This window comes from Eurosta solidaginis, chromosome 3, assembly GCF_040869045.1.
Source record: "Eurosta solidaginis isolate ZX-2024a chromosome 3, ASM4086904v1, whole genome shotgun sequence".
In the NCBI taxonomy this organism is placed as follows: Eukaryota; Metazoa; Arthropoda; class Insecta; order Diptera; family Tephritidae; genus Eurosta; species Eurosta solidaginis.
The window spans coordinates 163,564,951-163,589,151 of record NC_090321.1 but is presented as its reverse complement, the minus strand read 5'-3'; the positions used below and the strand labels follow the sequence as shown (position 1 = coordinate 163,589,151).

General features: G+C 34.6%; 1 protein-coding gene across 8 annotated transcripts in view; it reads right to left on the bottom strand.

Moving 5' to 3' along the window:
* LOC137244543 (zinc finger protein 558-like) overlaps positions 1–20,619 on the bottom strand; it is a 103,974-nt gene extending 83,355 nt beyond the window's left edge. For all 8 annotated transcript variants that reach the window (XM_067773644.1, XM_067773647.1, XM_067773648.1 and 5 more), the window contains exons 1-2: positions 19,849–20,619; positions 5,015–5,176 (exon numbers count right to left, since the gene is read on the bottom strand). In XM_067773644.1, coding sequence (XP_067629745.1) covers positions 5,015–5,176; positions 19,849–20,540 — 854 coding nt within the window. In that variant the 5' untranslated portion in view covers positions 20,541–20,619. The remainder of the gene's footprint in view (positions 1–5,014; positions 5,177–19,848) is intronic.
* Between the last annotated feature and the right edge of the window lie 3,582 nt (positions 20,620–24,201).

The window sequence follows — 24,201 nt, the reverse complement described above, 5'->3', positions numbered from 1 at the left end:
CCTCTTTATCACCAAAATCAAAATCCCTATAATCACAATACCCAACACGAAATCCCTATTCCCTGTGTTAAATATATTCACATTCACAGAGAAAATGGGAAACTTTGATGGAGGCGACTAAATACCCAAATCGTATTCATTGGTACTTGTCCCGGAACGTACCGGGTCTATATCCGGACCATCAATATCGATTACAATCTCAAAACCCTTCGGGAAGTATCGCTACAACAACATGATAGTGTGTAGTCATTGCGCTCGGTAAAGGAGCGGTATGCCAACAGAACTAATGTTGGGACGGAAGCGATACGGGGAGTTTAGGAGACCCTCTCGCAATACCGGGGAGCATTAAGAATTATGCAGCGATTAACTGCAGTGATCAACCCAACCGACCGCGAAAGCGAGCGTTTGGCATGGAGCCATGACACAATGGAAGAATGTCGAAGACAGTTCAATCACAAAGACTTTGCTATAAGCAATTCTGAACTTTGCAGCCTGATTTTAAGAGACAGAAGAGGAAGGGTAAACAGGAACCACTCCTCTAAATCTGCAAAACAGAGCGAAAAGGGAAGTCTAAGTACTGAAATACCACGTACCTCAAAAGATGTAATGCATACATAGTACGGAAATAGTGGCATTAAAAGATGAAAAGACCAGTAAGCCAAGGCGAATCCTGTTTCACTAACAGACGAGGCTCTGGCGACCCCAAGCTCCTCATGGAACTTGAGGGTGGGGAGGGAGATATGGCCTGAAGGTTTAATGTGGCCATATAAATCGTTCCCGAGATGGTCGGGCTAGCGCCTTAATGGTGCTGTGTTACCGGAGCGCACCGGGAAAGGACCAGCACATCGATATAACTCCCTTTCGGGGAGCCACTTTATCGCTACAACAACAACAACAACAGCAACAACAACAACAACAACTAGTAAGCCAACGGATGATGCAGCTTACTCGGTGATACTAAAGGGATCCAACGCTGAGACAACGATTCTAGGGGTCGATAAGGGGATTCAAGGTGTTGTGCAGCGCAATATATAGTTTCTCCAACCCGATTGTAAACCTCACCTTCGTGCGGCGAATCCTGTTTCACTAACAAACGAGGCTCTGGCGACCCCAAGCTCCTCATGGAACTAGGGGGTGGGGAGGGAGGGATGGCCTGAAGGTTTAATGCGGTCATATAAATCGTCCCCGAGAAGGTCGGGTTAGTACCTTAATGGTGCTTTGTTGCCGGAGCGTACCGGATCTGTATCTGGCAAAGGACCATCACATCGATAACACCCCCAAAGCCTTCGGGGAGTGTCCTTATCGTTGTTGTTGTTGTTGTAGCAGTGCTTCGCCCCACCTAACAGCCGCGACCGATCACAAATTGTCATCCATATCCTCGAACGGGAGTCCAAGGAAACTTGCTGTTTCAACAGGGGTGGACCATAATGAAAGGGGTGTTAGAGGCGTTGGTTCCACATTACAATTAAAGAGATGGTTGGTGCCATGTGGGGACACATTGCAAGGTGGGCATACATTTTGTATGTCGGGGTTGATTCTGGATAGGTAAGAGTTTAACCTGTTACAGTATCCAGAACGAAGTTGAGAAAGAGTGACACGCGTTTTCCTGGGGAGTATGCGTTCCTCTTTCACAAGTTTTGGGTACTTTTCTTTGAGTACTGGATTCACCGGGCAATTCCCGACGTAAAGGTCCGACGCCTGTTTGTGGAGTTCATCAAGGACCTGCTTGTGTTTTTTTGCTTCATACGGCTGGGTTCTCAGGTGCCGTATTTCCTCAAAATGCTTACGGAGATGACTCCTTAAGCCCCTAGGCGGTGTTGGCTCATCAATCAGATGACTGTTTGGATGCCCAGCTTTCTGGGTATTCAACAGGAACTGTTTGGTTAGCATCTCATTTCTCTCCCTGATGGGGAGTATTCTCGCCTCATTATGTAGATGGTGTTCTCGGGACATAAGAAGGCAGCCCGTGGCGATTCTGAGAGCAGTATTTTGGCAGGCCTGTAGCTTCTTCCAGTGGGTAGTTTTTAGGCTTGGCGACCATATGGGTGACGCGTAGCACCTAAACGGCTGGCCAATTGCTTTGTATGTAGTAATGAGCGTTTCTTTATCTTTTCCCCAGGTACTGCTAGCAAAGGATTTGAGGATTTTATTACGGCTCTGGATTTTCGGAACAATTGCGGCTGCGTGCTCACCAAAATGTAGATCCTGATCAAACGTCACAACCAAGATTTTGGGGTGTAGGGCAGTCGGTAGCGTAGTGCCATCGACATGGATGTTCAAAATGGTCGTCATTTGGGACGTCCATGTTGTAAATAAGGTCGCGGAAGATTTAGTTGGTGATAATGCCAGGTTTCGCGAGGCGAAAAAACTAAAGAGATCAGGGAGCTAGCCGTTTATTTTATTGCATAGCTCATCGAGCTAAGGCGTAGACTACGGGACGCCCTTGAACGTGAACAGCAATGAGCCACAAAAGATTTATAAAAGGGTTTTGGGATCAAGCCCAGAACAACCTGTCCGATGCAACCATCCCTTACACGAGACACACAGAACAGAGTATGACCGTCCTAAAAAGATTCTTTTCCGGCAGATGCAGCAAAACCATTTCTCAGGACCGGGGTCAGGAGACGGACCCGGATTGGATTCGATACCTTCCCTGAGCAAGAGAATATGGAGCAGTCCCGCTGCATGGAGCTGCTGGGAGGATGACAATTTGTGGGAGGGATGCACCAAATTAAATGGGGTTATACTGAAATGACAGTCCTTGGTCGGGAAAAATCCCGAGTCGCTCCGGTACATAGAACCGACTGCCGTGGGAAGCGAACTACAGGGGTCGATAAGCGCAATACAAAGCTTTATAGCTTCAAAGCTTCCGCTACCCAATTGTCAACCTCACCTATGTGAGGGAATCGTGTTACAAATACGAATGTAGTATACACATATTTAGCAGGCGAGGCTCTGGCGACCCCAAGTTCCTCATGGAACTATGGGGCGGGGCGATATGGTCGAGAAGGTTTAATGTGGTCATATTAATCGTTCCAGAGTTGGTCGGGCTAGTACCTTAATGATGCTTTGTTACCGGAACTAACCGGATCTATATCCAGAAAAGGACCATCAACATCAATAACACTCCCCAAAACCTTCGGGAGTGTCTTTACCGTTAATACAACAACAAACAAGCGGGATAGGGGGCGTAGAATATACCCGCGATTGGTATGCCTGGCGAAAGGAGTGATATCGGTCGAAATTACTCGCCTTAACCGTTAGTAAAAGGGTAAAAGTCTAGAACAGGGATCGAGTGCTAATACTCGTTTCGGGAGAGGAGTCAAACGACGCGTATTGAACACGACAAAAATAATGTGAGGGCGGAAAATAAATGAGATATTTGCAGTTAAAGTTGACAGTTTTCATGTGGTTTTTGTAATATTGTTGTACACAGGACACAATTGTGTGTACAAAGGGGTTTTGTACCGAAGTCCGCCTTTATATAAAATACTTTGAAACTCACCCCCCGGAAGGACCCGATTTTCGGTTTTTCGTTAATATCTTTTGAACGAATCAACATTTTCCGTCTTCGGATTATTGAGACTTTGGGGAGTGTAATCGATGTTGATAGTCCTTTGCGGAATAAAGATCCGGTACATTCCGGTAACAAAGCACCTTTAAGGTACTAGCCCGACCATCTCCTGTTCTAGGCTTTTATCGAAAAGAATCAAAAATTTAAAACCTAGATCTGGCATTGCACCGACAGTGTTTGCATGGTAGTTTAAGACCCAAACCACTGTGTCTGCTGTAAATAAAACTTGCAATATAAAATTAGCATTGTCAACGAATAGAAACAAGCCTCGAGAACAAAATGCAAATAGGACGTGTACGGTACGTTATTCGCAATTTTTTACTATGTACCCTTTATAATACATACATACATATTAGGGCGGGTCGATTTAAAAATCGCTCATTGCTCTGTGAAAATCGTATTCTAGGGATCAAAATAAGAAACTTTGCCGAAGGAACCATACCTCTAAAACGAATTCTGATGTCCCGCCCCCTCCCCCCCCTTTGGGTCGAACTTTTGGGTAGGGGCAATTTCAATTCTACCTGCTGTCTTGTGGTGGCTTAAAAAAAACAACACAAGCAATTTTACGATCTGCAATTGTGTCACAGTGATACTTTCATTTTTTAAAACGGTTGAATAAAAAACCCACACAACTATGTTTACGACATGCAAATGCATCACAGTGATGCCTTGGTTTTAAAATGGGGTTGTAAAAACGCTAATTTCTAATAATTTTTTTTAATTTCTTTTCTATTACTAAGTTAAGTTCATTTTTTCATTTACATATGTTCTGACTAAATAAATTTCTAAAGAGAAAAATAAACTCCAAAAAGAAAAAACATAGGCATTTCAAAGTGGGATTTTTCAAAATTTGTCCATGCGACCCAGAGGGGGGGGGGGGGCATCAGAATTCGTTTTAGAGGTATGGTTCCTCCAGCAAAGTTTCTTATTTTGATCCCTAGAATATGATTTTCACAGAGCAGTGGGCGATTTTTTTGCCTCCCCACAAATCGACCCGGCCTAATACATATGTATATATACTTGCACAATTCCTCATATGACAGGTAATTTTATTTATTTATATAACATTTTGTGGACTTTGTGTTTGCGAGTTTGTGACATTTTCCCAAAAATATGCGCAGATATCGTGTTGTAGTTGATGATTCTAGGGATGTTTTTTTAGCTGGGAATTTTGTGTTGGGATTTAGTGTTAGTCCCCATTTCAAAGCGTTTACATTGGCGTCATTTGCATTTTATTTAACCTTTCCCATTCGAATGCCAGGACATCAATGCATCGCAAGAAAATGCACTAGCTTAAAATACGAAAGAAATATATCGCATAGGTGGATCGTACTTTCAGGCCAAATGCGATCAAATTATTTCTGAAAATCGTCGCATTTGGTATTTTGAACCCAAACTGACGCTTTTGGTCCAGTGTAAATGTTACATAAGAAAACTTACCGCATTTCACAAATATCACATTTATGAGGCTTTTCGCGTCCACGAAGCCGTTTATGTTGCCTTAAAGAACATTTTTGACTAAAACGTTTACCACAAATATCGAACTCGAGTTCGCTGCCTTGATGTTTAAGTTGTTTGCCTTCTTCAGGTTTTTTATTGCATCTGAATAAATAAAAAAACACAGATTATCTAAGAAACGAAGTTGTTTTGAGATATAATAGATTAGATGCATATTATCATGATAGAGTTTATTAAAATATGACGTCCAATAACGTCAATGGAATTAAAGTAAATTCATAATTTAATTATTATTTATTTAATATATAATTTTATTTTAGCCATTAGTTCATTAATTAATGCACAACATGAAATATCACCTAGAGTTGCAAAAAACCCTCTCTCTATGACCTAGCTGGCACAGTGTAATAAATTTCTATTTTTAGTGCTGATGGAAGAATTTTCTTCTATCACTTAATATTTAGTAGTATATATACAGAATAATTTGGCATTCAAAGTTCCAAAAACCTAATAATTTTTTTATTTATTGTATCTAAAAAATAAAACGAGTAAAAATGTACGCGTGGTCTCCTTTCCCTTCGTATTTAAAATACTTCTTAAAGAAACAAGACTAGGTAGGGTTGACAATTGGGCTGAATAAGCTATAAATTGCGCTGTCAACCCCTTCGAAGGGTTGCGCTTCAGAATCGTTTAAATAATTTGGGTATTTTAGTCGCCTCTTACGACGGGCATACCTGCCGTTTTCATGGTTCACGCTTCTGCGCCATATATCCGGACGGGTACTATAAGTGACTTGTAGAGTAAGATTTTCGTTTGCCGAGAGAGGACTTTACTTTTCAATTGCCTACCTAGTTAAAAGTAGTATTTATTGGCAAGAGTTATTTCACCTTCATTTTTCGGTGTTTCGTGAAGATCTTTTCATACAGAGGTCAAAATATGTTTTTTTTTGTTAACTTATCCGCTATTTTTAAAAGCGTATTAGCATTCGACCGTGGTTCTAGACTTTTCAATGCAATCCGTGTAATCCTCCGAGCATTGTTTGCAAGAGAAAGCGAATCTCCTTATATTTTAAAACATTACAAACCTTTCGAACAAAATGATAAAAAGATTTGCCCCAAATCGACAAATTTTCCTTTGAATAAGGCTTAACGGACAAAGCAAGCACCAAAAAATATAAACAAACAACCTTGTCGCGCACTGAACTCAAAATTACTGTATATATAACTTCATTCCAATATGTCGCCCATTTCATTGTAAACAGATGTAATTCAAAAGTTTATTTTGTTGGGAAAACGCAAAGTTTTATTTTTTGTTGTTGTATTGATAAGGTACTCCCCGAAGGCTTTGAGGGAAACGATTTATATGGCCACATTAAATACCTTCAGGCCATCCCTCCCTCCCCACTCCAAGTTCCACGAGGAGCTTGGGATCGCCAGAGCCTCGTCTGTTAGTGAAACGGGATTCGCCGCTCGAAGATCAGATTGACAATTGGATTAGGAGAAGCTATATATTGCTGCGTATACGTACATATGTGTAGACATAATGATTGATTCGTTTATGTAGATACAAGTGACTGTCTGCTTTATTGTTGTTGTGACTTCATTTACTTAGCATCAGACTAGGGATGTGAGTATCACTTGGTGTCACTCATGATCGTCACAATATTGTGCTGGCAACCTGAAAAGGTTACGCTACACAACCCTTGAATCTGGTATTTTAGTCACCTCTTACGACAGGCATACCTACGCGGGTATATTCTAACCCCCTAACCCGCTGGGAGGTTTTAGTTTTTCATAGACTTTCATTATAGAAATGAGATTCAAGGCATCTATGTCCCCTATAGATATACATACATATATATGCATACGAGCAGACGTGAAAACCTTTTACACATTTTCGAGCGCTAAAAACGTGGTAAAACATTTTAGAAAATTAATAAAAAATTGTGCAAAATAAAATGTTTTGTTCGCGCTTCGCAAAATGTTACAAATAATGTAATAATACGTTATTGAATTCCTAATATAATAGGAGTTAACTTTGAGAAAAAAGACTCAAATAAATTTATTTAATAAACAAATTTAAACACATATATATACTAATAAACGGAGAAGTAAATCGAAATAAGGCAAAAGCAAAATGAGTATGTGCGCGAAATGCAATCACTCTATAAGAGGAGAGACAGGTATACGATGCGAGGGTTTGTGTAATAAAGTGTACCATTTAAGCCTTACATGTGCAGGTGTTGATAAATATAGTTGTAAAATTTTTGAGGAAAAACCTATGGCACGATTTATATGTAATGAATGTGTTACATATATTCAGAATGTAGACTTGGTGGTACAAGAAATGCAAATGAGTGTGAAGAAAAACAATACAATACTAAATGAGTATAAATATGAGTTTGAAGAGGTGATGAAGAAAAGCCAAAATGAAATAAAAGCTTTATTGGAAGCTGTAGACGGTAGATATACTCAAAGAGTAGCAACTATGGAAAGATCACAAAAGCTTCTAAAAAAATTGGTGAGATAAAAAGCTTATATGAAATGATAGAAGAAGTGAAAAATAAAACTGAAATAATTGGTAAAGATAATGAAATGGTATGTAACAAAATAAAGAAATATGGTACTAATAATAATGAAAAAGCGCTGTCATACGAAGAAGTAATGAAAAATAATAACAAAAAAGGTGAAAACAAAAGCAAAGATACTACAGTGCCTGAATTAAAAGAAACGTACTCCTATTATTGTTAAACCGAAAATAAAACAAACGTGTGAAAAAACCAAGAAAGATCTAAACAATAAAATTAATCCGAAGGAACTAAAGATAACATATATTCAAGCTGGTAATAATGGTATTATAGTGATCGATAGTGTTGATGAAAATGAATGAGATAAAATAAAAGAAATTATGGACAAAGAAATTAGTAATGAATATGAGATAAAGATACTTTGGTGGTTAACCAAATATTTAAATATTTATTTTTTAAAATATTATTTTATTTATTTGAAGTATAAAATATATTTTTGTTTATTTTTGAGTTTAGATATTTTAATACTAATTAGAATTTTCTTTTTTGAAGTTATTCACAAATTTTAAGTTACACGAAAACTCAATTAAAAATTATTTAAAAAATTAAAGTAAAGAGTACAAAGTAGTTAACACTATATTTACTCCCCCTCCAAGAAAATTTAAAACAAACAAATTATTAATTAATATTAAATGTAACCTTTTTTTGTTTTTTGTTGTTTAATGTATTTGTATTTAAATTAGTTTTAATAAGTATGTTTGCTGGTTTAAGTAAATCAATTGAAATATTTTTAATAGTATTTTTGTATTGAATTGTAAATGTTTTATGTTTCTTAGAGACAACTTTAAAAGGTCCTTCATAAGGTGATTCTAAATTAGATTTACGAAGAACTTTAACAAAAACATACTCACAATTTTCTAATTTTTTAGGAACGAAAAAGTTTTCTTTATTATGATGAAAAACTTTAGAACGTACAAGCGAAAAATATTCTCTTATTTTGTGAAGAGCGTCATTAGAAAAATCATGTTCTTTATTACTATTTGAAATAATTAATTCACCAGGTATTCTAAGTGTTTGGCCATAAACAAGGTCAGCAGATGAACATTTTAAATCTTCTTTAATAGAAGTTCGTGAACAAAGTAGAATGAATGGTAAAATGTCAGACCAAAGAACCGAGTCGTTTGATGCTATAACTGCTGCTTTTAAAGTTCGATGAAATCTCTCTATCATGCCATTTGCTTGGGGATGGTAAGGAGATGTATGAATTTTATGAGAACCTAAAAGTTTAGTTAATTCCGTAAAAAAATTTTGAAGTGAATTGTGAACCTTGATCTACTGTAATATTTAATGTTATACCAAATCGTGGTATATAATTTTGAATAAAAGTTTTTACTATAGTATTTGTTGAAATATCTTTAAGTGGATAAGCTTCAGGCCAACGTGAAAATCTATCAATAATTGTTAAAATATAGGAATTTTCATTTGAACCTGGAAGAGGTCCAACAATATCCATATGAATATGTTCAAAACGACCTGATGGTATTTGAATTTTTTGAATAGGAGATTTAGTATGCCTTGAAATTTTGGATTTTTGACAATTGATGCAAGATGAAGTCCAATCGTTAATTTTTTTACGCATGTTAGGCAAATAATATTTATTTTGAATTAATTTTCTAGTTGTTCTTATACTTGGATGAGATGAGTGAATTTTGTCAAATATAATTTTTCTCATAGAATGTGGACCATAAGGTCGAAAAGGTTGTAGATAAACATCACACCATATGTTTAAATTAATAACTGGAATATGAATTTCTTTTAAATTATTTTTAGAATTTTGATCAGAAATGGTTTTTTGTAAAAATGTATCAGTTTGTTGTTCTTTATATAAAGTCTCTAAATTTATATCTTGAGTTGAAATTGCATTTATTTCTGGAATACGGGAAAGTGTGTCGGCAACTATGTTGTCTTTTCCACGTATATATTGAATATCATTTATAAATTGAGCAATATATTCAAGATGACGTAGTTGACGAGGAGATCTATCTACTTTAGAATTTAGAACATGAATTAAAGGTTTATGATCAGTATAAATTGTAAGTTCTACCTTCAAGAAAATGTTTAAAATGTTTAATTGAATTATAGATTGCCAAAAGTTCACGATCAAATGTTGAATATTTAGTTTCTGTTGTAGTTAATTTTCTTGAAAAATAAGCTAAGGGTTCTAGTATATTATTGCTAGTTTGTTGAAGAACTGCTCCAATAGCAACATTTGATGCATCTACTGCTAATGATAAAGTACCATTTTTGTCCAAATGTGTAAGTAAGGTATTTTTAGCAAAACGTTTTTTAACATTTTCGAAAACTGTTGTGGTTTCATTTGTCCAATTTAATTCTTTGAGTTTGTTTTTAATTGCATGTGTTAACATTTCATGCAGAGGACTAAGTTCTGTTGCTAACATTTTAAAATATCTGTGATAGTAATTTATCATACCTGAAAATTTTTGTAATTTATTTATAGAAATTAGTTTTTCAAAATTTGTTATGATTTCAATTCTATCTAAAGATGGTTTAATACCTTCGCCTGAAATTTCATAACTTAAGAAATTTAATTTATTTACACCGAGAGTACATTTTGAAGGTTTAATATTTAAATTATATTCTTTAAGTCTTTTGAAAACTGATTTTAAATGATTTATATGTTGATCTTCATTATCACTGGCAATAAGAATGTCATCAATGTATGTAAATACAAAATCGAAATCAGAAAATACTTCATTAATAAAGCGTTGGAAAGTTTGAGCACTGTTTCGTAAACCGAAAGGCATTCTCACGAATTCAAACATTCCAAAAGGGGTAGTTATTGCAGTTTTATGAATGTCTTCTTCTGCCATTGGAATTTGGTGGTAAGCACGCACAAGATCAATTTTGGAAAAAAATTGTTTTTTAAATCAATTGTTAAATCGTGAATATGTGGTAAAGGATACCGATCTGGTGTAGTAATAAAATTAAGTCTTCGATAGTCTCCACAAGGTCTCCAATCATTTGGTTCTTTTTTAGGAACGAGATGAAGTGAAGATGCACTAGGAGAATTTGAGGGTCTGCATATACCAGTTTTAACTAAAAATTCAAATTCAGTTTTAGCAATTTTAAGTTTGATTGGATCAAGACGTCTTGGTTTCGAAAATGGTAAAATACCTTTTGTTTCTACCCTGTGAACCGTATGGTGTTTAACTTTTTTAGTATAATCTGGTTCACAGGTAATAGACGGAAATTCACTAAGTAATTTTGAAAATTTATTTTCGACAATAGGAATTTTGAGTGAGAAAATATCAGAAAATCCAGAAGATCCAGCAACTTTAATTTTTGTAGTAGAATCCATTATTTCTTTATTTTTAATATTGACAATAATTCCAAATTTGTCTAAAAAGTTTGCTCCTAAAATTGGTGTATCAATATTCGCAATAATGAATGGAAATTCAAAATTTCTTCTTAAACCTAAATCAATTTTAAGTAGTTTTGTACCGAAAGTTTCAATTGAAGAACCGTTTGCTGCAGTCAAAGTAAGATCTGAATTTCTTTTATAAATTTTAAATTTAGAAAAAGGAATAACTGATACGACTGCGCCCGTATCGATAAGAAAATTAAGTTTATTGAATTTATCAAATATGAATAGGCGACGAGTAGGTTTAATAATAGTTCCATTATCCGTCACCGTCATAATGGATCGTTTTAGTTTAAATTTTGTTCGGAATTTGAATTATGATTTTGATTAAAATTGCATGGGGGTATACATTTAAGAGCGTTATTCTTAAATTTTTTGTGATACCAACAAATATTTGTTTGTGAAGTAAAATTACGATTGTTTGAAAAATTTCTTGATCTTGAAAAATTTCGAGATTTAGATCTATTTCTATCTTTAGATCTTGAACGGATTTTTAATTGATCAATATCATTAGAAATTTTATTTAAATTTTGATAAATAGCAGTAGTTAATTCAAATATTATTATTTATACTCGAAACTATAGGAGATTTAGAAGAATGAGGTTTGTTGATTAAATCAAAAAGTTTGTCAATTAAAATAATTACTTCATCTTTATTTTGATTGTTACTAGAAGTTAAATGGATTTGTATTTCTTGTGGCAATTTACGAATCCATAATTTGAAAAGTAATTCTTCACTTATAATGGAGTCAGTACCTATAAGTGATTTCATAAATCTGAATAATTCAGATGGTGAACGATCACAAAGTTCAGTTTTTGAAAATAATTCTTCTAATCTTTTTTCTTCACTAAGTGAAAATCTTTCGCATAAAATCTTTTTAATTGTATTATATTTATTGAAAAGAGGAGGAGGGTTAATAATGTCAAAAATTTTAGAAATAGTATCTCGTTGAAGGGTAACTAGAACATTTTGAAATTTTAAATTATCATCAGGGATATTATTAATTTCAAATTGTCCTTCAACAAGTAAAAACCAGGCATCAGGACAATCTTGCCAAAATTGTGGTAATTTAATAGATTTAGTAGAAGGAAAATTTGTAAAGTTATCTTGTGTTGAAGTATCTTGTGTTATATTAAAGATGTTGTTTTGTGTTGTATTAATGTTAGAATTTTGAGTTGTATTGTGAGCCATGATATTTGTATGGTTGTTATTTTGATTTTCATAATTTGTAAAATTACGAGTTCGTATTGGTGAACGCAGAACCATATGAAAAAAAAATTTAAATAAAAAATTTGAAAACTAGAAAATATTTAAGAATTTTTTTTGGAAAAGGAGTTAACAATTTAAATAAAATATTTATTTTTATATAAAAAAAAAAATAAATTTCAATAATTTATATAAAATTGTTAAAATATAAAAATAATCTTAAAATAAATTTGAAAATTTAAAGGGTTTAAGATTTTTATTTAAATTCTAATTGAACATTTTAAATTTAATATTAAAATAAAAATTATACTTACATAAAATTAAATTTAATAAAAAATATTAAAATTAATAAGTAGTTGATTGATAATTGTAGATTTTAAGGGAATAAATTGCGTTTTTTTGGACGTGATAACAATTAAATACATCGCTGTTGTTATTTATGCAATGGCTTTCTTGTTTTCTTTATAAATCTCATCATTTTCATCGTGATGTCTTATACTTTAAATCCGTTCTTGTGTGTATTGTGCGTAAAATTATTGTAATATCTCTTGTTGTAGTGAAGCGGATAACTCAACCATTGTTTTTAAGCGTAGTATGTTATTTTTTAGAGTTTTTATTGCTCTTTTCTTTAATGGACATTGATGTTATGGTAAAAAGGTCAAAAAGAAAATCTGTTGTTGCTATAACGTTGTTATAATTGATGGTTGATATTCTGTTGTATTGTCGCTACATTATGTTGATATATTTAAAATTTCTTGTAGTTGAATTGTTGTTGTATTTCAAAATCTTCGAATAAGGCGTAAATATCGATAATAATATAGTTTGTTAAATTCACTCGAAAAATTTAGAACAATGTATAATGTATGTGCACGATATATAATGTATATTCATTTAAAGTAATTTGCACGATGCAGTTTATTTTAACTCAAAATGTTTATTTTAAAATTGAGTCGTTAAAATTTGTCGTGGTACACAAATTTATCGTAGCACAGGAATATTAATTTAAAACATAATGTTGCAGTTAAAAAGTCAATCAAATAACCACACAAAACAAAATAAAAAAAAAATTTCAACATAAGCAAAAAAAATTTAAGTCACTCAAGTTTTAATTCTCAAGTCTATATTTTTGAATATATGTATATTTAATATGCTGATAAAAAGGTCACCAAAACTTTTATATATTTTATATGTTTTTTGTAAGTTTGAAAATGTAGGATCGCAGGATAAAATTACATTAGTCTCGCCACTTTTCTAGTTTGTTACAACACTGTTAAAGCAATTCATCTGTTCGTAGATTTTAATTTCTTCGTATTTATTTTTCTTTTGTTTTAAATATGCAAACTACCACTTAGGTTCGTAGGATCGTTGGTAAGATCGCCAATATATTTGGTGGTTAACCAAATATTTAAATATTATTTTTTTTTTTAAATATTATTTCATTTATTTGAAGTATAAAATTTATTTTTGTTTATTTTTGAGTTTAGATATTTTAATACTAATTAGAATTTTCTTTTTTGAATTTATTCACAAATTTTAAGTTACACGAAAACTCAATTAAAAATTATTTTAAAAATTAAAGTAAAGAGTACAAAGTAGTTAACACTATAGATACCTCGTGAATATTAACCAATATTATTTATAACACGTATGCAAATTGAAACGAATGGTGATGAATTAACTGAATGTCTACGAAAACAAAATAAATGCTTTGAACAGGGTGAAGTAAAAATTATTAAGCAATATAATGTTAAAGTTAGTTACAAAAATTATTATAATGCAATAGTTGAAGTGGATGTGGAAATATTTACTGAAGCGTTAAAATTAGATAAACTGAACATAGGATGGGAAAGGTGCAAAGTATACGATGGTGTTGATATAACAATGTGTTTTAAATGTAAAGGATACAACCACAAAGCTTACTTACTTAATTGGCGCTTAACCGTCTAAACGGTTATGGCCGTCCAAAAAGGCGCGCCAGTCGCTCCTTCGCTTCGCCAACAGGCGCCAATTGGTCACACCAAGGGAGTTTAAATCGTTTTCCACCTGGTCCTTCCAACGGAGTGGGGGCCGCCCTCTACCTCTGATTCCATAGGCGGGTTCCGATAGAAACACTTTCTTGGCCGGAGCATCATCTTTCATTCGCATAACATGGCCTAGCCAGCGCAGCCGCTGCGTTTTAATTCGCTGGACTATGTTGATGTCGGCGTATAGCTCGTACAGCTCATCATTAAATCTTCTTCGGCACTCGCCATCGCCAACGCGTAGAGGTCCATAAATCTTTCGAAGAACTTTTCTCTCGAACACTCCCAAAGCCGCTTCATCTGCTGTTGTCATGGTCCATGCTTCTGCCCCATATAGCAGGACGGGTACGATAAGTGACTTGTAGAGTATGATTTTCGTTCGCCAAGAGATGACTTTACTTTTCAATTGCCTACCTAGTCCAAAGTAGCATTTATTGCAAGATTGATTCTTCGCTGGATTTCAGTGCTGATGTTGGTGCTAGTGTTGATGCTGGTTCCCAAATAAACGAAGTCTTTTACTATTTCGAAATTATGGCTGCCAACAGTAGCGTGGTTGCCAAGGCGCATATGCGCTGACTCTTTGCTCGATGACAGCAGGTACTTCGTTTTGTCCTCATTCACCATCAAACCCATCTTTACCGCTTCTTTTTCCAGTTTGGAGTAAGCAGAACTAACAGCGCGGGTGTTTAGGCCGATGATATCAATGTCATCAGCATATGCCAGTAATTGCACGCTTTTATAGTATATTGTTCCAGTGCGGTTAAGTTCTGCAGCTAGTATAATTTTCTCCAACATCAAATTAAAGAAATCGCACGATAGGGGGCCACCCTGTCTGAAACCTCGTTTAGTTTCGAACGGCTCGGAGAGGTCCTTCCCAATTCTGACTGAGCTGTTGGTGTTGCTCAACGTCTTTTTGCACAGCCGTATAAGTTTTGCGGGGAAACCAAATTCAGACATAGCGGCATATAGGCAGCTCCTTTTCGTGCTGTCGAAGGCGGCTTTAAAGTCGACGAAGAGGTGATGTGTGTCGATTCTCTTTTCACGGGTTTTTTCCAAGATTTGGCGCATTGTGAAAATCTGGTCGATGGTAGATTTACCGGGTCTGAAGCCGCACTGATAAGGTCCAATCAACCGGTTCACGGTGGGCTTCAATCTTTCGCACAATACACTTGAAAGGACCTTATATGCGATATTAAGAAGGCTGATTCCACGATAGATGGTGCATTTTGCAGTATCCCCCTTCTTGTGGACTAGGCAAAGAACACTTAGATTCCAACCGTCGGGCATGCTTTCGTCCGCCCATATTTTGCTAAGAAGCTGCTGCATGCACCTTACCAACTCCTCGCCGCCGAACTTGAATAGCTCCGCCCACGGCCTTGTTGTTTTTCAATCTGGTTATTGCTATTCTAACTTCGTCATAATCGGGCGGGGGGACATATATTCCATCATCATCGATTGCGGGATCGGGTTCTTCATCTCTGCGCGGTGAATTGCTGCCTCCATTTAGGAGAGCAGAGAAGTATTCACTCCATAATCTAAGCACTCTCTGGACATCAGTTACAAGGTCGCCGTTTTCATTCCTACAGGAGTTTGCCCCGGTCTTTAAACCTTCCGTCTGTCGCCGTATTTTTTGGTAGAATTTTCGGGCGTTATTCCTGGTGGCTAGCAGCTCAAGCTCCTCGCACCCACGCCTTTCTGCTTCTGCTTTTTTCTTCCTGAAAAGGGGTCTCGCTTCCCTTTTCAGCGTTCACACACTCATCTTGTCGCGCTCGCTTTTAACGTAGCCCTGTAGGCAGCGTCTTTTCTTTCGGTTGCAACGCGGCATTCTTCATCGTTCAAGTTGTTTTTTCGTGGCCGCCGGTAACCAATTTTTTCCTCGGGGGCAGTACGAAGTGCTTTGGAGATATGCTCCATGGAGTGCAAGGAACAACCTAAAAACATGTGCATAAATTGTATTAGAGCTAATGAGAAATTAAATCTAGGGCTTGATACCAATCATCCGTGCAATAGCAGACATTGCCCTGTCTACTTAAAACACTTAAATGTAAAACAACAAAGGATAGGGTATTAGCAACTAAAAATTAGACCACTGGCTCACCTGGACTATGCTAATGTTTTGCAACGTAGGGTATCAAAGTACCAAAAAAGATCCACAAAGGATATCAACAATGACTTTAAATGCATCTATTTAAACATAAATAGCCTAGTAGCTAACAAATCAGAGTTGGAAGTGTTGGCAGAAGTTCATAGACCAGGCATCATACTGTGCTCTGAAACATGTACAACCAAAGATATTCTAGACAATGAATTAAAAATAGCAACCTATAAAATGATAAGATGTGATTCCCATAGCAGGCACGCATGAGGTGTGTTAGTTTATGTACATAGTACAATTGATGTTAAAGTTAATCTATAATGATAACATAAATGAAAACATATGGTGCATTGTAATGAAACTGAAAAAGGATGATAAAAAGTGGCAGATTGGAGTTCTGTACCACTCGCCAAGCACTAGTGATGCAGCTTTTGTAGAATACCTAAATGAAATTCTAATTGATAAATATGAAAAAATAACTATAATATAGCAGTCGGTGATTTTAATATTAACATGAAATGCATTTCAACATATAGTACTAAATTAAATAAGATATTTGCTGTGATGGGTATGAGCCAAAAAATAGAATTTAATACGCGAATCACAGATACAAGTGAATCAAAAATTGATTTATTATTTTCAAACTCGGATGAAATACTCTGTAATAATTTGCAGGAATACAAAATATCTGATCATGATACTATAAAATTTAATATTAAAACGTCCAAAGTAAAACAAGATGAGACTGACCAAGAAAATCATAGCTTGGGACAAATATAATAGTGATATTTTAATAAGCATCCTTAGATCATTTAACTTCAACCTTACTATAAACTTATCAATTGATGTAAAAGTTGAATTAATTAATAATATAATGATTCAGGCTATGGAAAGTGTAACCTACGAGAAAGAAGTGCATATCAAGTTAATGAATAAATGGTATGACAGAGAATTGACACAAATGAATAAATACAATATGTACACGCGTGCGTTACAAACTGGAGAGTGGGATGAATATAAAAATTTAAATAGGTCATACAAAAAATTTGTCAAATTAAAAAAAAAATAAAGTATATGAAGGAATAAAATCATTTTGAATGAAAATAATGCTAAAGAAATGTGGAAATATCTCAAACAAACAGTTTACCAAACTAAAGATAACGAAGGGATAAAAAATGTGATACTGGATGGCATACTGGTTGAAAACGAAACCGATCTGGAAAATGGTCTAAATAGATTTTTTGTAAATAGTGTGATTGAAATTAATAATAACATAGAAACCTGTCAAGTAGCACTAGAAAATACACAAGTCCATTCAAAATTAAAGTTTGCTAAAATTACCACCGATGATGTTATTAATATCCCAAAAGACTTTAAATATAAAATAGGTGGAAGAAAACTTCTATCCGTAGGTGTACTAAAAGATTGTATAACGTATACCGGATATTTCTATGCTCAAATAATTAAAAACAACTTAGAAGATGGTGTGGTACCTGAAATGTGGAAAACGTCAACAATAATACCTGTGGAACAAGTTAAAAAGACATTTCAACCTGAAGAACGTAGACCCATAAATACCCTGCCAAGTGATGCTAAAATTCTTGAATTCGTTGTTAAGAATCAGTTGGTGAATCATCTTGAAGTAAATAATATACTAACCTACCAACAGTCAGGATTTAGGAAAAACCTTTCCTGTGAGACAGCGCTGAACTTGGTAATATCTGATTGGAAAGAAGAGCTAAACAACAAAAAAGTAGTGGTTTCAGTTTTCCTTAACCTCAAAAGAGCTTTTGAAACGGTGGATAGAGAGATATTAATAAAAAAAATGCAGCGGATTGGCATAACTGGTATTGAACTTAAATGGTTCCACAACTATTTGAAGCAGAGAAAGCAGAAAACAGTTATAAATCCTGTGACGTCGGATGAATTAAAGGTACCCATAGGGTTACCTCAAGGCTCTGTATTGGCACCTATACTATTTCTTATATACATAAATGACATAGTCAATGCTATCGAAGGTTGTGAAATTAGACTTTTTGCGGATGATGCATTAATTATGGTAAGTGAAAATAATATTAATACCGGACTTGCCAAAATGCAACATGAACTAAATAACTTGTATAAATGGTTGTGTGGTAATAGACTGAAACTAAATATTAATAAAACTAAATATATGATAATAACGAGGAGGAATATAAATGAGGATGATATAGCCGAGCTAAAAATAAATGATGAAATCATACAAATAGTTAACAGTATAAAATACTTAGGAATAATAATTGATAATAAACTCAAATTTGAAGATCATATAAATTATACAATTAAAAAAGTTGGTAATAAAATAGGAGTCATGCAGAGAACAACTAAATTCATTCAAAAAAGTACAAAATAATTTTATATAAATCAATTATAGAACCGCACTTGGTGTACTGCCCGCCTATTCTATTCATAATATCGGATAAAGAAGTAGACAAGCTCCAAAAGCTTCAAAATAGATGCATGAGATTTATTCTTCAGAAACCTAGAGATACACGAACGGCTGAGATGTTGAAGACTTTAGACTGGTTAAGCGTGAAAGAAAAGATTTTTTTCCACTCCATGAAATTCATATTTAATATAAAACATGGAAATGTACCTGAGTATTTAAATAAAAATATAGCATTAGTTGAGCAAACTCACAACATAAATACGAGGAACAAACATAATTTCAAATTGCCGTTTTTTAGAACTGAAATTGATCAACAGAATATTTACTACAAAGGTCTGAAAAGTTACAATGATCTGCCTATGGATATAAAAAGTTGCACCGAAATAACAGTATTTAAAATAAAATTATATGAATATTGTAAAACCTTAGCTATAAGATAAAAAAAAAAACTATAATATATTCTAGTTTACGAATTAGGCTTCTGGCCGTAATAAATAAATAATGTAATCTAATATATTTTGGTCTTTCTGAGTATTCTATAAAAGTCAGCATAATCTCTTAGTTGGTTTTGTTGGTATATAAAGATCTAAAAAATTCAAAATTTTGAGTTTAATCAATTTACAATTAAACGTACGTTGTAGTAGGGCTTCGATATTTGGACTGTAGGTTTCTATCACAAACAGAAATTCAAACATAATATTGTCCAGCCGTTTTGGCGTTTATTGCTCAATTATTAGCCGAAACTACGCGGACCAAAAAAAGTTTTCGAAAAAATTCAATAATCGAGAAGTATCAAAATTTGCAGGAACGTCTCGACGTATGCAGTTTCGTAGTCCACTCAATTTTAGTCTATCAAATTTGAAGTAAAGAGTCTCTCAAAAAGGAGCACTATTTTGTTACATTTTCAAAGAATATTTTCTGCGTCGGATACGCTACAATTCGAGCGTTTTCCGAGCCACCCTAAGGTGATGCGGGCATTGCGCTGGGTATCCTAACGCTGCTCCTTATGGTATCCTATGTTGGTTGGTGACGAGCTAATAGGCGCGATATACATACATAAAACAAAAAGTTAGCAATATAATCCTTATCATACTTACGGCACAGTTACTTTTTCCTTTTCCGTTGTAAACTCTTCTTTGGTCACAAAGGTCGTTGAATGAATTGTGTCGCTATATTCAGTATTTTCTTCATCATCTTCAATGGGCTCGTTTTTGATAAATTCGCTTAACTCGTCTTGCGAATTTTCACAATAATCCAGCAAATGTTCGTTTTTTAGTAAATGCTCAGCAGTACTCCATTGCGCTGATTCCGACTCAATTGCTTGCTGTCTGCCTTCAAGAGCCGTTTCTGTTTCTGGAAGAAGTGAGTTTTGAGTAGTGTTTTTGGGCTGGGAAGTGACCAACGGGTATGAATCTGTGTCGTTTGGTAATACTTCATCTTCTATTGCTGCATCCATCATCGACATGTTTAACACATCCCATTTTTTAGAAACCATTTCTCGCATCTTATGGTCGGAATGCACGCACAATTTTTGGAACCGATACACACTTATCAATAGGTGGAAGCATTTACAACAAATTTTATTTGGTAGCTCGTCACTTAACTGGACTTCCACTATTTGGGGTATTGTGCTGGATAACAAATCAGCTATTCGTAATTCGTCACATTCCTCGATATTCTCAAAGATAGATTGGTGTTGTGGTTCAGTGCTGCCTTCAGATGTGAGGGCTTCCAGTTTAATCATACAGGTCCGGCAGAGGTAATCGATATATAGATCCCTTTTATCCATTTGAGTGAGTTTTTTGCTTCAGTAAAAATTATAAAAAACACCACACTAAACCACTAAGAGAGACTTAGGGATGAAGCAATTCTAGAAAATGCAACTAGGTATTCACACTTTTGACCCGATACCAAGAACATTTGTAGTCGATACTTTTGCATCGACTACTCAGATATCGGAGAAAAGGAGTTGTATCGACAAACACTCGATACGCTCGTAACAATTACAGTTGAATACAGTAAACCGTCTCTAGTCAATATTAGAGACTATTTGGAGTGAAAATCACTTTTGAGACAATTTGCCATTCTGTAAGCTGTCTCGCCTCTCCAGGCTCACAAAAGCAATCACTAATTTGTGAGCTGGGCCGGGGCAGATCACAAACGTGAAAATTTCAGAAAAAGTATGAAAATTATTTGCGAAAAACGCTTTAAATATATTTTTTTTATTCCTCAAATTAAAATAAGCATAGAAAAAATAAAAAAAAAGAAAATACTTAAAAGAAACATCGAACTCTATGTGGCGCCGCTGAGATTCGAACCTACACAATTTGGGATTTTCTATAAAAATTGTGAACGGCGTCTTAGCAAGCTCAGCCACAATACCACCTAACGTTATGTTGACAAAATGCAATGCTATATTAATTGTTCAATGTATGAGTAAATTGTCATTTTGGTGAATTTCGTTTATATGGTGAATTGTTTTTGTGACTTTCGTTTACTGAATACTGAAATCATCTCAAGTCACAAAAATTGTCTCTAAAGGAACATCTCAAATTTAGAGACTTGGGATGAGACTGAATTACAGAATTCAGCCGTTAATTTGATTATTACTTTTAAGGCGGTGACAATAGGGGTACTCATGATAGCATATAAACTTATAAGGTGTAAAATTACATCCATTTACACACGCGTTTATATGAACGCACCTAGTAATACTCTTGATAAACTTGATTGTTTTTCAGCTGTATTATTGCCAAACAAAATTTTTTTGATTATTATACAAATTAAAAAATACCAAGATTAAGTGAAAAATCAAAACTAAAACGCCTTTACTTGCTGATGTTGGAGATTTCTGATGAAAATGCCGGTTGTAATGTCTGCAAGGTTGCATTCCTTTGAGTTTACCGCGTTTACACAATGAAATGTGCGCGTAAATTTATATAAATTGTGTAAATGATTTTTCATATAAAATTTGACAGCTCGTTTACGCACTAGATAAATTTATACGTTTACACACTTTATAAGGCATTTATACGGTTACATGAGTCCCCTAATGACATTTTTCATATAGATGTGTTTAACACAGGCATTCTTAAGCAACGAACCGATATCATTTCGTTACGATAATTAACGTTAATAAACGAAACAAAGTCATTTCGTTTCGTTTATCAACGTTAAGAACGTCAAATTAACGAAATAATTCCGTTTCGTTTTCTGCCATATCAAAACGAAATCAAATCGTTTATGTTGATTATTAATTTCAAACTATGCTGGCAAAGCTGATTGATGGCGGAGTCATTAAAGGTGAAAGCATTAGCCAAGCTGATTGCAACTTTTCTCATGAATTTTGACAGTACGAACATTTCTCAGAGTATTTTTGACATTACCACCAACGAATTACACAAAAAATTACATGGAGTTTGTGTGTGTATGTGCGCTCGTTGTTACCACCTTACGGCTTCACCATGGCTATAGCATTGCCAGCACAATTCAAACATAAAGTATCACGTTTTTGTTAACGTTTTTAACGTTAACGAAAGCTTTTCGTTTCGGTTAAAAGCGAGATACAATTTATCTTGATAATTTCTTTATCGATAATATTTCGAAGTGTTTCAACGGAAAGGGTGGACATTTTTTGATAAACGATTAGCTTAACGTTAAGGTGCATCCCTGGTTTAACAAGCTTATGCATTCCAATAATATCGCCACAATCAACCAAGATGTTGCGTTTGTAAATATGAAGGAACTTCAGACGTGGCAATTGAAATTTATTAGGCCTTGTCCATTCACATACAAAATTTCGCGAAGCACTGTTATAAACATTCTCCCTATACAACAAAAATACTTGCTAACATATTTTGTGTCGTAATCGATTGTTATATTGCAGGTTTAATTGCGAAAAATGTTAGAAAATTTACCAGCCAGTGAGAAAAATAATTTCACTTTGAAAGCGTGCCAACACCCTTAGCCAAAGCAACTGTCAAATTCTTCTTTTTATACTTTGCTTGGAACAAAATTTGGGAGATGGCTACTTTTCAATATCAGATGGCGCAAGTGTCGCTCATTCTACCGTTGTCCATAAAAATACGAGCAATCTACTCATAATGCATAACCATGAGTTAAACTCATCTATATGAAAAACTGTTTATGTGTCGGAGCTGTTACTATTGTAACGAATGTTAGCAGCACTGAGCGATGCTATCGTCTCTAAGCCGATGCTAAGCAGTGACGTGAATTCACATCCATAGATCAATCGTTATGTATATACATAAACGAAACAATCACCCCTATTCTGTATTTCGATTACGTTCCCGTTCTACGCTCCGCTTAAGTCGAAGTTGGGTATTCTGCATTACGACGGAATCGTAATGAGAAGAGGAAGAGCAAATGATTTTTCGAAATCAGCTGTCTGTACGGAATGTGTGAACACTGGAACAAAATAAATTGAGGAAAATTTGTAAAAAACACTGAAAAACGTTTATATTTTATTATCCAAGCCATTTTGTACAAAGAAAAGCAATAGAATATATTGCCGCAGTGTTATATTTTTTTGAGTGTAGTGCTTTCATAATTGTGTGTTTTTGTCGTTCTTTTAGCCAATTCCCTGCCGCGGCCACCAAGTTTTATTAAAACGGATTCCTGCATGAATATAGTTGACATTTTCTGAATTTTATGGATGCTAATTTCATTACACTGGCCTAAAATACTTTATAAAGATTTACTTATTCTTTCCGCAAGGATTGTTTACGTTTTCGCTTTTCACCTTCCTCTACTTCGACAGCTTGCTTTGGCATATAACTGGACCCAACGAACAGACACAAATTATAGCTGTCTATTATAATGGAATCAATAGCCGCGGCATTATTTGTGGAGTTGGAAAGCAACGCATACGAAAATGGCCAGGCGAGAATGGAAAGGCAAATATTCCGAGATTTGTGTAATCCATTTGAGATGAGTGCCGAATTGTAAGAAATTTAACTTAAAAGTGGTAAAGTTTAATGACTTATTTTCTTATTTAGGTTAAAAAAACTTTCGACTTAATAAGGATGCTTTCAAGTATGTGTTAGATACTTTTGCAGGGCAAATACGTCCAAGGACTTCGACACACATTGGGGATTAAGCACTAATTTCATTCAAAACCACTTACAGGTACGAAAAATCAACTGATTGCAGCAATGTTTACATAGAAATTTTCGTAATTGAATTCTGAAGAGACTCACATCGCTCGATTCTTCAAATTAATTTGTTGCAAAATAGCCTATTCTTTGCAGAACTTTATATTATAATATGTATTTATGTATCATTTTCGTGACACAAAATTTTTGCTCAATACTTAAGAGAATGATATACACTTTAAGAGACAGTAGGTTTTGCTAACTGGCATACGTTTTGTAAAATTAATTTGTTTAAACAATTTTTAAAAAACATTTTGCAAAATTGTTTTTTTTATT